Source organism: Salmo salar, chromosome ssa19, assembly GCF_905237065.1.
Source record: "Salmo salar chromosome ssa19, Ssal_v3.1, whole genome shotgun sequence".
NCBI lineage: Eukaryota > Metazoa > Chordata > Actinopteri > Salmoniformes > Salmonidae > Salmo > Salmo salar.
The window spans coordinates 17773541-17788997 of record NC_059460.1 but is presented as its reverse complement, the minus strand read 5'-3'; the positions used below and the strand labels follow the sequence as shown (position 1 = coordinate 17788997).

Here is a 15457-nt window from a genome sequence, read left to right as displayed (position 1 = left end):
ATTATGTTAGGACAGTACATAGCTACAAAAGTACAAACATCCATTTTCAATTCAAGGTCAGGCGTCACCAAAAGCAGAAACCAGCTAGAATTATGTACTAACCTTTGTCAATCTCCATCAGATGACACTCCTAGGACATTATGTTATACAATACATGCATTTTTTGCATGTCTTCTCTGAAATGCTTCCGGTGAACATAACAAAATTACTATTCGAAAACATTGGTAAATTATAATATTGTCATTCAAAGAATAATATATTATCATCTCGTAATTGCTACCGAATGGCCAGATCTCAAAATAACTTTACTGGGAAATCACATTTTGCAATAAACGGGGTGCTATGCTAAGAACAATAAGCTATGCTATACAGTTAGCATCATCTAAAATCGATAATAACATTGTAAATATCCCCTTACCTTTGATTATCTCCATCAGAAGGCAGGCATCCCAGGTCCGGAAGGCATCCCAGGTCCGGAACAAATGTGGTTTCTTTTGACAAAGTTCATAATTTATGTCCAAATAACACCAAGTACTTAGCGTTCATTATGCTCCCACAAAACGTGGTGGGGGGAGTGTAAAATCACGCCGAAAAGCTAAAAAACCTAGTAAATAATCTATTTACGTTCGTTCAAACATGTCAAATGTTGTTTAGCATTAATCTTTTGGTCCATTTTTAACGTTAAACATCAGTAATATTTTCACACAACCTATCCTATGTCTAGATAAACAATGATGACAAACTCACGCTTCTCAGATTTATGCGCAGGCGCAAAAAAATGAAGTGATGACATGTCAACTTCCTTGGATTCTAATTTGCTCTCTGTTTATCATAGACGCTTCAAACAACTTTATAAAGATCGTTGACATCTAGTGGAAGCCGTAGGTGTTGCGAAATGAATCCTTTCTCACTATGGTATCTATAAAACAATGACACTAAATAGTACAGTCACAAAATTCACATTTTTTTGGGGATCTATTTTTCACAGGTTTTTGCCTGCAATATGAGTTTTGTTATACTTACAGACACCATTCAAACTGTTTTAGAAAATTCAGAGTGTTTTCTATCCGAATGTGTTAATAATATGCATATCCTAGCTTCTGAGTTGGTGTAGGAGGCAGTTAAAAATGGGCACATATTTTTTTCAAAATGTCTCAATACTGCCCCCGAGCCCCAACAGGATATCTATCTCTTTCTCTCTCCCTCTCTATATACAGTGTATATCTATCTCTTTCTCCCTCTCTATATACAGTGTATATCTATCTCTCTCTGTCTTGCTAGTATGACTGGAATGAGAACATGCAAATCAGTGCCTGAAGCGACGATTGACTAGGGCTTATTTCAGTAAGCAACACAACCACAAAACAAACAGTCACATTCACAAGTTAACATAACACTCCAACAGTTTGTTTTATCAGGGCCAGGGGGAGAATGAGGACGCAAAGGTGATTTCTAGATGTTTATGTCTGAATCTGAGGCCTATCATTGATCAGGTCCTCAAGTTGGTTTGGAGAGACAGAGAGAGCATTTTTTCCCTGACCACAACCCACACACAACTCTAAGTTACAACCAATTATGTCTACCACCATGTGTCTATGATTACAACTGTTTACATGGAGTGTCAATAGTTGAAAAGATTCTACACCATGCAGGCCATGCTACATATTACACACGTCTAGTATGGATATGGATATTTTTTGCTTCATCATAAATAACTGATATTCTAACATCATTTCAACCTTGCGTTTCCTGTCCTTCCTGGTTGAAGTTTTTTTTGTTGCCAGATGACACGATTTCAATTGGATCCCTTAACAAAGTTCAAATAATATCTCTCCTACCATCTCACTTAACCAGTTCTGTCAGTGTGATTCTACATTATTATGAAAACGGCACATGAAAGAGTAACATGAATAAAGTAGGCCCCAATAACTCCTGGGACCGCCTATATCTTATTACAGAGGAACAGTGGGAGACTTTCAACAGTGTAAACAATCAGGAACAATTAGGCTCTCCATGGCCTCTTTTCCTTAGACGCCTCTGGCTACATCCCAAATGGAACCTATGTAATGTCCTACTTTGACCAGAGCTCTGGTCAAAAGTAGTACACTATCTCTGGTCAAAAGTAGTGCACTATATAGGGAATAGGGTGCCGTTTAGGATGTAGACTGAGTATCTGAGTAAATAGTCAAATGTTCCTTCGCTTCGCATACCAGTGAAGACAACGTGAAACGATTAAACAAAGCTACATGGCTTTGATTATTCAATAAGGCAAACACTGAGGCTAAGCTATGATTAATACAGACCGTTTGACTTATTTTTTAACACTAAAGATAAGCTATTGTAAAGCTATGGTAAATAGAGGCCGTTTGACTACTCTATGGGCATTATGGCTAAGCTATTGTAAAGCTATGGTAAATAGAGGCCGTTTGACCACTCTATGGGCATTATGGCTAAGCTATTGTAAAGCTATGGTAAATAGAGGCCGTTTGACCACTCTATGGGCATTATGGCTAAGCTATTGTAAAGCTATGGTAAATAGAGGCCGTTAGACCACTCTATGGGCATTATGGCTAAGCTATTGTAAAACGATGGTAAATAGAGGCCGTTAGACCACTCTATGGGCATTATGGCTAAGGTATTGTAAAGCTATGGTAAATAGAGACCGTTAGACTACTCTAGACATTATGGCTAAGCTATTGTAAAGCTATGGTAAATAGAGACCGTTAGACTACTCTATAGACATTATGGCTAAGCTATTGTAAAGCTATGGTAAATAGAGACCGTTAGACTACTCTATAGACATTATGGCTAAGCTATTGTAAAGCTATGGTAAATAGAGGCCCTTTGGATAGTCTATGGGCATTATGGCATGTGTGAGGAGACTGGTGTTACAACTGAGCGTGCAAACTGGCTTGTCTTGCTGGAGAAACAATGTTCAACTTAAAGCGTTAGACAACGAGTGCAATGCATATATGGCCACTATGGTCATAGCAGTGCTCGGTCTCAAATCAACTTTAAACACTAATTAGGGATGTTAAGACGGAAAATGTCTGGTGGGAAATGTTGCTCCTACGAGAGGAGAATGGAGCAGGGTTCAATACACTGACCCGTAATTGAGGAAATGGTTCTATTCCAAATGGTGATTAGCCTGTCATCTTTTCACAGGAAGTCGGAGCACAAGCCGCTATGTCTGTCTCAAACCATTACATCGCAAAGATACACAGCTATTTGACCTTTGACCTGGTGACTCAGTTCCCACCATGCTGGATCTGACAGGGTATATTATTCTGTCTGCACCCCAAATAGCACCATATTCCTTCTACAGTGCAGTACTTTTGACCAGGGCCCATGGACCTCCATTTGGCCTCCATTTCTCCCATAGGGCTCTTGTCAAAAGTACTGCAGGATAGGGAATAGGGTGCCATTTGCACACTCTGTGTTGTTAGATCAAGATAAAATGAATGACCTTTAACCGCTGGATGTAAACCACTGATGGACAAAGGAAACATTGTAAGAGCTCTGATCATTGTAATCAGTGTAAGAGCTAATAAAGAAACACATTCACATGTTGAAGAACATTTGATTTGTAAATGGCAAGGATGGCAAACATGAATAACGGTTTCTTATTATGAATCGGCACGACAGTAAATTGAACTAACTGCATTTCAGTGACTGACATTAGAGAAATAGAAACAGTTCTTTTTTCACACACAGCAGGAGAAATAAAAGTAAAGCCATACACCTAAATAACCAAACGAATGACGTTGATTACATTTAGCCAATTAAAACCCAAATAAATCCCACTGCAGTATAAGATCAATCAAAGAGAGAACAACAAGGAAAAATGTCCCTTTGAATCTAATTAAAAAGTATTCTTAATTAACTCTGAAGAGATTGAAATTAAGCAATTTTAAGATCTCTCTCAATTTGTCTCAACATTCTTAATATTCACTGTCACTGTCAACTCATCTTCTTTCATTTCATCATCCTCCCAATGTAGAGTTTTTTTTTGTAAGTAATGAATATCTGAGAAAGATGGGGACTTTAATAATTAGTAATTACTTCCAGGTCTGAGGTCACAGCAGAGGATTAGAAGTAAAGTCCTGTAAAAGGCCTGTTACGAGACGCCTAAGTAGAATAAATGACTGAGGTTGTCCAGGATCAGTTTTCAAATTGTAGAGCATGAGCATGTCCTAGTGTCAACCTGGTAAGGTTTGCATCAGAGTAGGCAGACAGGCAGGTAGTCAGGTAAGCAGGCAGGCAAAGGAGAAGGGGTTGTGTTGGGTTAGGTTGGGCTGGTAATTAGGGTTATTTTGAAAGTCCGTGCAGTGTTGGACTGGGGAATTGGGTTAGGTTAGGCTGTTGGCTGGTTTGGGTTAGGTGGTTGAGGTTAGTGTGGAGGTCTGTGAAGCACTGAGCTGGGTTGGGTTTTGCTGGTGGTTGGGGTTAATGCGCAGGTCCATACTGCAGGTTGTTAGTCACTCACCCAGGGCTGCTCGAAGCTGTATGTGCGCCGTCGGTCATCAGGGTCCTCCTCTCCTCTGGCCTGCTGGAACTCAACCCTCAGGCGCCGTATCCGGTCATGGTTACTAGGCGCCAGTCGGTTGCTGTGGAACCAAAGAGGACACAGAGAGAAAGAGGAGAAGGGGAATATAAGCATGGACCAGTAACAGCATTATATCATGTTTTACAATGGCATCACAAAGAGTCACACAGTGAACTGTACAGACATCATTATTATTCATATGTGAAGGGGATGAAAACAGATCCAAACATTTGTTTTTAAATTGTCACATACACCGGATAGGTGCAAGTGTAATGTCTTGTTTTACAGGTTCAGCCATAGTAGTACGGCACCCCTGGAGCAAATTAGGGTTAAGTGCCTTGCTCAAGGGCACATCAACATATTTCTCATCTTGTCGGCTAGGGTATTCAAACCAGCGACCTTTCGGTTACTGGCCCAATTAATATAATTTTCAACCATTTTAGAATGAAACGTGTTGTCTAAATTTTGTTCCATACAGAACAAATGAACTAATATCTTGTCAAACCCCCCATCCATTCATACTGTACAGTACATTTGGCATAAAGAAAAAGTCCCTTGTGAACCATTGTGAGTGATCCATGTTCCTTTTAGACTGGGAGAAGAGCCTATATTATTGGTCTTTATGTGGTAGTGTCGTCATTAAACAGTGCTGCTGTTGGAGACTTGTATGCATCCCTTTCATTACTGGCTTTCAGAGGCCTGTCAATATGAACCAATGCTCTCCCCTCAGTTAATTATCCTGTCAATATGAATCAATACTCTCCCCTCAGTTAATCAGCCTGTCAATAAGAATCAGTACTCTCCCCTCAGTTAATCAGCATATCAATAAGAATCAATACTCTCCCATCAGTTAATCAGCATATCAATAAGAATCAGTACTCTCCCCTCAGTTAATCAGCATATCAATAAGAATCAATACTCTCCCATCAGTTAATCAGCATATCAATAGGAATCAATACTCTCCCATCAGTTAATCAGCCTGTCAATAAGAATCAATACTCTCCCATCAGTTAATCAGCCTGTCAATAAGAATCAATACACTCCCATCAGTTAATCAGCCTGTCAATAAGAATCAACACTCTCCCATCAGTTAATCAGCCTGTCAATAAGAATCAACACTCTCCCATCAGTTAATCAGCCTGTCAATAAGAATCAACACTCTCCCATCAGTTAATCAGCCTGTCAATAAGAATCAATACTCTCCCATCAGTTAATCAGCCTCTCCTTTTATCTCCACCGACAGGGTCTGACACTAGGAATAATTATGATAAGACAACCAGCTTGATAATAGGGCCCGGTTTATACATTCCATAGAGGAGAGGGGGGAGAGAGGTTGGGGGGGGGAACCAGCGAAAAAGGAACAGATGGAAAGTGAGAAAGGGAGAGAGGGAACAGAGGGAGAGCAAGGGAAGAGACAGAATAAGAGAAGGAAAAGAAAGGGAGACAAGGAAGAAAAACTAGAGAAGAGCAGCTAGGGGCACTTAAGATGGACGTTGGTTTGACACCGTAGCTGTCAAGCTGTCACGCTGTCGTCCCCACTCTGCTCCAAGGTGGCAATTACAGGTGGTACACTAGTAGAAGACCTGATTGCTCATTTAAACCCAGAGGATCCTGAAGTACAATTAGGCCCATAATTGCAGATTACAGCAATCACATCCTTCTGATGATAATGGCTACTAGGACGCAGTGCCAATCAGCCTTCATTAAAGCACAGCTAAATAGCACCTCATAAAGGATGAATTGAATTGGATGTATGCACCCTGCTGCAGTACAAGCAAGCCGTCTTGCTTGAAAGCGGAAACGCTTTCAATCTCTCTGTTGTTCCACACAACCATTAAAATCAATTGTATTAGTTATACCCCATTTGATGCTCATGGTTTTATGTATATGGATGCTGGTGTGAGCATACATTATGTTCATCTGTATGGATGATGGGTATTAAAATGGATCATTGGCTGGTGAGGTTTAATGTCTTTAGGCTGGGGTACAATGCTGCTAACAGGCCCTCCTTTCCCCTTCTCTATCCAGTATGAGATAGGCCTACACTTTGCATTTCTGTTTCATTTAAATTACAAAACAGTTTATTATTTTCATATACAATTTGCCAATCAAATTCTACCTCACGCAGACTAGCAAGTTATCCGTGCAATTGCTGGGGAGTACATTTCCAATATAATTGACTTGTGAGATTTGACTAGTGTTATGACTAGGATTCTGTTTTTTCAAACTACCAGTAGCTACTGCATAATCAACACTGTAGCATTGGTAACACATTATCGTTATCTAGCTAAGACAAAACAGAGTTAAGAAAAAAACGTCATTTTTTGTGTATTCTACATAGCCAATGAAAGGGTGTTTGTTTCTTTGTATAGAACCTCCATGTATTGAAGACTGTGTAAATACCTCCATTATGCTCCATATGCTTCTATCTGTTCCTTCTCATCAGACTGTTTACTGATGGAACAACACAATCAAACCACGACGGGCAGTCCCTGTGGTGCTACTGTCACACAGTGGGCCTCAGCTGCAGTCAGACACGCGGTTAAAAGCCCGAAACCGGTGAAGAAGGGAAAAACAACACATCTGCAAACAAAATTAATTTCACCATTTAGCTCCTGTGAAAACCTGTGATGACACATTATCTGGGTGTTGACGTGCATAGCTAGCTGCCATCCATGCCTGTAGCATGTGAGGAAGCATAACAGATTCTCAATGGTGGAAATGGTGGGAGGTAGTAGATCTGGGTTCAACTAGTATTTGTTTTATTCCAAATACTTCAGCTGGGCTTGACTGAGATTGCCTGGCGCAATTTAACCAAAGAGATAGTCTCTACAAGTGCAAACCCCACCCCTCTTGCACTCCAGGTAGGCTCAATCAAATGCTCACAGTATTTGATCAAAAAACAAATACTATTTGAACCCAAGTCTGAAAGGGAGGTTGATATGCAAACGCAAACACACATTATGCTTTTAGGTTAATCCTCCTATACCCCACATAAAAAAAGGTTCCAGACATTGACTGACCCTGCATATAATATGCTTACATACTTTCTCTGAGAGCAAGCTGGGACCCCGCATCAGGGCCACAAACCATCCTACACAACAACAACATCTTCACTTAGACTGCTGCCCCCCCCCCACCACCACCTCCAGTGTTAATTCAGTGGAAATTGAGAACTATGGCCCTTTATTATCACTGACTTCATGTCGGCTAAGAGGGGTGAGAGAGAGGGAGAGGAAAGGAGGGAGAGGAGCGGGGCAGAGTTGAGACAAGATCAAAAGGCAAATAAAAAAATGGCAGTATGTAACTTTAATACATTTCAAAGCGTTGAGAAATGGAAATTGGAAGCACGGAGTGGAGGCTGCTGTTAGTATGGGAGGGATAGAATGATTGGTGAATTTGTCAAGGCAGTTCAAAGGGTCTATATGCTATCTAGATTATCTTAAGGGCTTCTCCTGTTCACCCCCAACCCACATCCACCATCCTCATATCCACCATCCATGGTTCAAAGTTTCTTGGAGGACACTATGTGAATCTTTAGTACAAAGATATTAAAATGCAGGGTTAATCCCTGGTACTCGAGGGAGGCAGTTATCAGTGGCTAGGCTAGCTAATGTCCACAGCAGCAGCCAACAAGTGTGTGTATGTGTGTGTGGGTATATGCGTATATGCACGTGCCCTTTCCTCAGAAAGAAGATGGATTCAGCCATTGGCTGGGACTCAGTCTCTGAATGATTCAGCCCCTCCACAGTCAATTAGTCAGCATGATCGTTGCTGTTCGCTGCCATCCACATCAGGTGTCCTTGCTTTACAAATAACCCTCTGTCTGCATAAATCAACGACTGCATCCTAAATGGTACTCTATCCACTACATTGTGCACTACTTTTGACCAGAGCCCAATGGGTAGTAGTGCACTAAATAAGGAATAGGGTGTCGTTTGGGACGTATCCAATGTCTAATGGCTTTCTATGAAACAAGAGCTCTCACAAAGAATAACCTGCCAGCCATTTGCGTCAGTTGACTGTCCTGGCAATTAGGATGAATGTGCCGTCCGGTGGACGGTAGAGCTGTTTGGAGGAATATGAATGAGCAAGGATGGAGGGAACGGTTACTAGAAGGCCTGTGTTTATGCATTGTGGAAAAGGTTGCGGGCTTTGTAACTTGTATGCCTCATGTGGATGTGTGTGTGTGTGTGCGTGCATGCGTGCATACGTGTCTCTCTCTCAATACTTGACGTGGTATAGTCACTCTTCACCATCTGTTTCCCAGTTCTTCTACCATTGAATGAATGGAAAATAGACCAACTGGTGAATCACCAATGAAATAGCAGGGGAGATCAATTAAATATCCATATGGCACAGTCTTTACCCTGCCTACAGACTCATTCACTCCAGTACAATGAGACTCACTCAACATCTGTCTGTGTGTTCCTTTAGCTGAAAGGTCAGAGTGAGACCTGCCTATCTAAAAAAAGAGAGCAGGCAGGTTGACATGCACACACACCAGCTCCTCACACACGTTCTCTCTCTCGCACTCTCTTTCTTGCTGTTCAATAAAGCCATTCTGCTGCATACTTTCCTGCCCAGCGAAAGCAGTTTCTCAGCAGAGAAACTATGTATTTGGGAATATGCACATACTAAAGAGACCAATCACACACGAGTAACAAAACACAGACAGACATGGATAGATGGAGTCACAACAGAGTAGTTATTACACTGCATGGGATAAAACAGCTTTGTGGGTTCCTCTTTAAGCATATTCACTGTGACAGAGAGAGAGACAGAGAGCGAGAAAGAGAGCGAGAGAGGGGGAGAGAGAGAGGGAGAGAGAGAGGGAGTGAAAGGGAGAGAGAGATGCCTGCAGATGCCTTTCTCTATGAGGTGACCCACAGACACAGGTCATGTACAGTAGGCTTGGTATGTTATGGTATGTTGAGGTTAGTCCTATACGGTGCTTACCCGCGTAACAGTAATCCTTTGATCTGGAGGGATTTGTCAGTTGCCAGACGGACATAATATAATGGTAGGTTTAGGTTGGATGCAATCTTCCCATAAACCCCTGCCAGTGTTAGGATCAAAGATGGTGGATAAATTAAGATTAGACATTTTCGTGAAGTCTCATGATCTGACGAAAAACAGCTCTAGCTCTACCACCTTTCAACGCAGATGTGGAAATGTAACATCGGCGGATGCGGTGGATTGAGACGCATCCAATGCAACAAAAAAACGAATATCTCTAGCTTAAACTGACGGATTTTGCTGGGTATTTTTGTATTATGTTACTTAGCTTGTTGCACCGGTGACTGGATTAAGGGTTAATTTTTGTTCATTGGATTTGGTTAGTTTACTTCCAACATTCCCTCCAACATCAGTTATTTTGAAGTCTTGATTCCAATAGTTAAAATTTTTCTCTAAGAGATCGTCAGTTGTATATGTTCTCTGCAAGGTTTTGTATATCTTACCGATCATGTGAACATCATTTTCTGAGTCAAATAAGATTCCCTCAAGGTTGCTCTGATGTCCAAAAGACTTCAAAATCGAAATTTCGTGATATGAAACTTTGAATTTGCATGTATTTGAAATAACTTTACAATGGTCAGTACAAAATTACTTTTTAATTCTGTCATGGAAATACATGCATTTACTGTTACCAAGTCATTTATGGTTTCTGTGCCTTTAGTTTTCCAATTTATCGGCAAATTCTGAAAAGCTATCCAATAATTGTTCCATAGGGTTGTGTTTCGTGGAGTGATATTGGTTCTTGTAGAATCCATTTCATTTTCTTCCATATTGTTATAGTGTTCTTAACTAGGAAGTTGTTCATGCTCTTAGCTGTATCCTTTGAGAATATACAGGTTAAAATATTATGGGGATGAGCATGTGCATCTTCAATACATGTACGTGCCCATTGTTCCTGTTTAGTGCATTTAACTATATGCCTCAAGTAAAAGCATTGGGCAGCGAGTTGATACAACTCCATGTCTCGAAGGTTAAAACCACCCTCAGACTTGGGAAGATGTAAAACTTTCCTTTCTATTCTATTCATTTTATTTGCTCATATAAAGTCTGTTATGACCGAGTATACTTTTTTTAAAGAATGTCTTCGGTAGGGTAATTGGTATTGCCGAAATTAAATATTGACTTTCATTGAACCTGCAAAAAACAGCGAGTGGGGTGTCTCGCTTCCTCTTCCATCTCTGGTGTAACACTCCCAAGGGTCCTATTGGGTCCTAAATTGGACTGGCATAGTACTGTAGAAGTCCTGAAAGATGCCTGTTTGATAAGGAACCGCTCGGAGATTCAACACTTTAAAAATATACTAAACTGTTGGTTCTAGGGCTATTTATAATATGACTTCAAATCACAGAGGCTGTTATTCCTGATCTGATCCTCGGTACTATTGAACATCTATCTATAATATCAGACTGATCGGATTTCTGGCACAGACCTCAATATCTATATACAACAGAGACTTGCATTAGCCTTCAGCCATATTGCATCAATCCAAAGCTTAACTCATATTTATTCCACATCCCTGCGGACTTTCATTTATTTTCAAAGCAGCTGCATTGGTTGTGAAGACGGGGCAGGCTTTGGTTAGACGACAGATCTACAGAGACGTAGAAGGAAAGATTAAATCAGTAGCATAACTGCTGGTCATTTCAGAGACATTTTTCAATTTTTCCTTTTTACACTCTTCAAAGGAAATCAATGCATATCAGCCGATCTGTCGGAGTTTGGTGGCAATCAAATTTCATGTGACTGACCCTGTATGACTATCACACATGCTCTCTCTGTACCTCCCGTTATTCAATCTATTCCTCTCTCTCTTGCTCCTCCCCTCCAACTCTCTCTCTACCCTCCAACTCTCTCTTTTTTTCCCCTCCAACTTTCTCTCCCCTCCATCTCTCTCTCTATGAATATCAGCCAGTGTGTCGGCCTCTTGCTTCCCCAGCCCAGCTCAGCAGCTCATCCAGGCCAGTGAGTAACAGCTGCAACCTGCCTGGACAGACAAAGGGTTATTACAGGCGATAATACCCTGGATTTGTGAAACAGTGACTTCATCCATGTACCAATGTCACCGATGTGCCGACACAGTTCGCAGCCCTCTGCACCCTACCCCACTCCTGCTGAGAACTATTCCTCTATCAGTCCTAGGCTACGTCCCAAATCGCAGCCTATTCCCTATTTAGTGCACACCCCCCACCAACCGATGGCAGGGTGGGGGGTGTGTGTTGGGTGTGGGGCTGTCTGCTATGGCTGAGGGCTGGTTGGTGGTAGGGGGCTTATCATCCCTTTGGGCTGAACAGTAGCCTGTACAGCCCATGTGGAGAGGGACCTAAGAGGCCGCCCACAAAAGTGCCTGCATGGACCAGCAGCGTGACCAGGGAGCGTGGCAGTCTGATTAGCGAGGGTAAGAGGGTATGATAGGGAGTGGGGTCGTTTGGAAGGGGGTGAGTGTGGGGGGTGAGGCTCAGCGCCCCCTGTGTGCATGTGCCTGGGCTCGGGTCCTATTGTGAGGCCAGAAGAAACGCCTCGCCATGGGGGACCCGGTGGAGAGCTGGAGGGCCCTCATCAAGAATAAAGAGCAGATAGGGATAAAGGGAAGAAACGGGGGATCAGGGAGAGCACAGTCACCACAAGGCCCTCACAGAGACGTAGGCCTATGCACCTGCACAGTGCACCCACACACAATCAAAAGGCACATATGGACCAGTACCCTTCTGTTTCTCCCCCCTGCCCACTTTCATCAGGACTAGGGCTGTCCTCATGACACACATCGTAAAAAATAACCCTTTCTTTATTTTAGTCAATCCCTTTCTCTCTCTTTAATACACACTCTCTCTTTCTCTCTGAAGGGGGACTGTCAGCCTGTGAAAGCGTACGAGGGAAACAGAGTTACAGCTGTCTTGTTGGGATGAGAACATTTCCTACGCTCTCTGTGCAATGTCCACTTGTCACACTGGCATGTTGTAAATCCCTGTGTTACTTGTAAAGGGAATAAGACAGAACAGAACAGAAACAGCTTTTGTCTCCAAGTGTGTGTCCTTTGTGGCAGCTGCCCCTACCAAAGTGACTGAACAATAAAAATATCCCTGTAGAAAGAGAACAGGCGTCACCTCTTATAGCAAGAGGAAATGCAATGCTTAAGTGATAATGCCCTCGAAGCCGGTGTTTGGAGGATATTGGCATGGGTGTTGCTAGGCCTGAGACGAAGTCGATGGCCGGCAAACAGTGCCAATAATTATATCCTCCAAACACCGGCTTCGAGGGCATTATCACTTTTATACAACGGGTTACCAACGTATTCAAATTAAAAAGGTTATTTTGATGAATTTATTTATACTATTTCATCCTTCCACAAGATATAGTCCCGACACAAATCTAGGGTTGCTACCCAAGCCGGCTGGTCGTTCGTTCTATCGGTAGACGCGACCCAGTCATTCAGTCTTTTCAGTCTTCAAATTGAAGCTGGAAAGACTGCAAACGAGCTAACTTTGTTTCAAAGACCTCTTCATCACAGTTGACAACTCCACAATGTCGGATGGGTGCAAAGAACCTTGGCGTGACCCTGGACAACACCCTGTCGTTCTCTGCAAACATCAAAGCAATGACGCTCGTGCAGGTTCATGCTCTACAACATCCGTAGAGTACGACCCTACCTCATACAGGAAACGCCACAGGTCCTAATCCAGGCACTTGTCCTCTCCCGTCTGGACTACTGCAACTCGCTGTTGGCTGGGTTCCCTGCTTGTGCCATCAAACCCCAGCAACTTATCCAGAACGCAGCAGCCAACCTGGTTTTCAACCTTCCCAAGTTCTCTCATGTCACCGTGCTCCTCCGCACACTCCACTGGCATCCATCCACTACAAGACCATGGTGCTTACCTACGGAATAAGAAGAGGAACTGCCCCTTCCTACCTTCAGGCTATGCTCAAACCCTACACTCCAACCCGAGCACTACGTTCTGCCGCCCTTCCACCCCTACGGGAGGGCAGCTCCAAGCTTTTCTCTGTCCTGGCACCCCAATGGTGGAACCAGCTTTCCCCTGAAGCTAGGACAACAGACCCTGCCAACTTCTGAAAGGATCTGAAACATTACCTTTTAAACAATCATCTTCCTCACCTTGACGCCCCCCCCACCCACCCCCATTTAAAAAATATATAAATAAACACTTAACCAGCACTTGCACTTTTTACAAATCTCCACTGTTGAAAACAAATGTTAGTCTAAAATAAATGTGAGATCAAATCTAGATGCTTTTTATAGTGGAGATCAAGTTTATAAATGGCTTGGCTGGGATGATGAGACAGTGGATTGCGCAGTCAGATAGAACAGAGTAAATAGACATTTTAATATCATAGCCGGTGGTAACTTGTGGAGTAGACACTGGCTGGACACGGTTTTAACCAATCAGCATTCAGGATTAGACCCACCCATTGCATAATTGTGGATAGAATACCTTCAAGATTCAAGTAATACAGAAGGCTAAATGAGACCTTGACACAATTCCAGAATGTCAGCCAGACCGTTCCGGTAAGAGAATAAGACATTCAGCAGATCCAGTCCGGATCCTGATCAATTATTTAACTCACCCTGCCAACATCTCATAACATCACCACTGATTCAGCCTAAAGGACACATAGGAATAAATTCACTTCACTGTCCATTTGATGTAGAAGCTTCTCTCTCACAAAAACTGTTTCAGAGAAACTATGAAAGGCCTTGTTCTGTTACAGTTGGTGATATAACGCTAACCTCAAGGCACAGTAAGTATATCCTATATGAAAAAAGGTGAGAATTCAGTACATAACCTGGTCTGAGATCAGTAAGTGGTGCACAACATACTACTCAAAGTCAACAGTATATGTTCTAAGAAAATGCATTTCCTGCAATTCAGTTAGGTAAAGATACACTCTCAAACCTTTGTATCATTTCAGCCAATAGTTTTAAAAGTGGTGCTCACGAGCCAAAACGGGTCCCCGTTTTTTGTGTACAACGTCATCCATTTTGTGTGATATGTTAAGAATTGAGAAATTCGTGTGATATGTTCCAAATCCAATTTGTGCAATATGTTAGGATCCTGGATCTTTAATCTCATTAATTTCAGTATGTCTATATCAATACAATACACTGTAACTAAATTTGAATCTATTTGACAGCAGAGTTCTCTGAAAACACAGATCATGTGTGTTAAATGAAATCATGTGTGTTAAATGAAATCATGTGTGTTAAGTGAAATCATGTGTGTTAAATGAAATCACGTGTGATCATGTGTGTTAAATGAAATCATGTGTGTTAAATGAAATCATGTGTGTTAAATGAAATCATGTGTGATCATGTGTGTTAAATGAAATCATGTGGGTTAAATGAAATCATGTGTGTTAAATGAAATCATGTGTGTTAAATGAAAATGCCACGGATCTAAAAAGAAACGTAGCTATTTTTGTTGTTGGGAAAGACGATTATACCACCTTACGAGTACAGAGTGCGTCCGAAAAGCATTGCAAAGCAAAGCAAGAAATTAAAATGGATGGCATTGCTTCATACAAGATAACTTTCTGAACAGCCAACACCGGCAACTTTTCTTGAACTTTATTTCACTGGCAAAAGAAATGAGTCATGAAGAGAGTATAGAGTAGACTAGAGCCCATGACTGACAGCTGAGTCCTCTAGAAAGAGAAAGATGAACTTTGATGTTAAGCACTGTAATCCAGCACTATTGATCGTGAGGCACCCTAACTCTGAGAGAATAGATGAGACCGCGTCAGGAGTGTGTAATGTATTCACAGCACCATATGCAGGGCTCAGAGCTCAGAGCTGGGCTCTCTGCTGACGCTTTCTCGGCTTTGAGACACAGCTCTCTCTCTCTCTGCATGCAAATGACTAGGACGTACTAATCACATAAA

At 41.9% G+C, this 15457-nt stretch overlaps 1 protein-coding gene across 2 annotated transcripts in view; it reads right to left on the bottom strand.

The window, feature by feature from the left end:
- Positions 1 to 15457, bottom strand: part of LOC106578541 (partitioning defective 3 homolog) — a 566386-nt gene that overhangs the window by 23149 nt on the left and 527780 nt on the right. For both annotated transcript variants that reach the window (XM_014157480.2, XM_014157481.2), the window contains one exon: positions 4487 to 4607. In XM_014157480.2, the coding sequence (XP_014012955.1) occupies positions 4487 to 4607 (121 nt within the window). The remainder of the gene's footprint in view (positions 1 to 4486; positions 4608 to 15457) is intronic.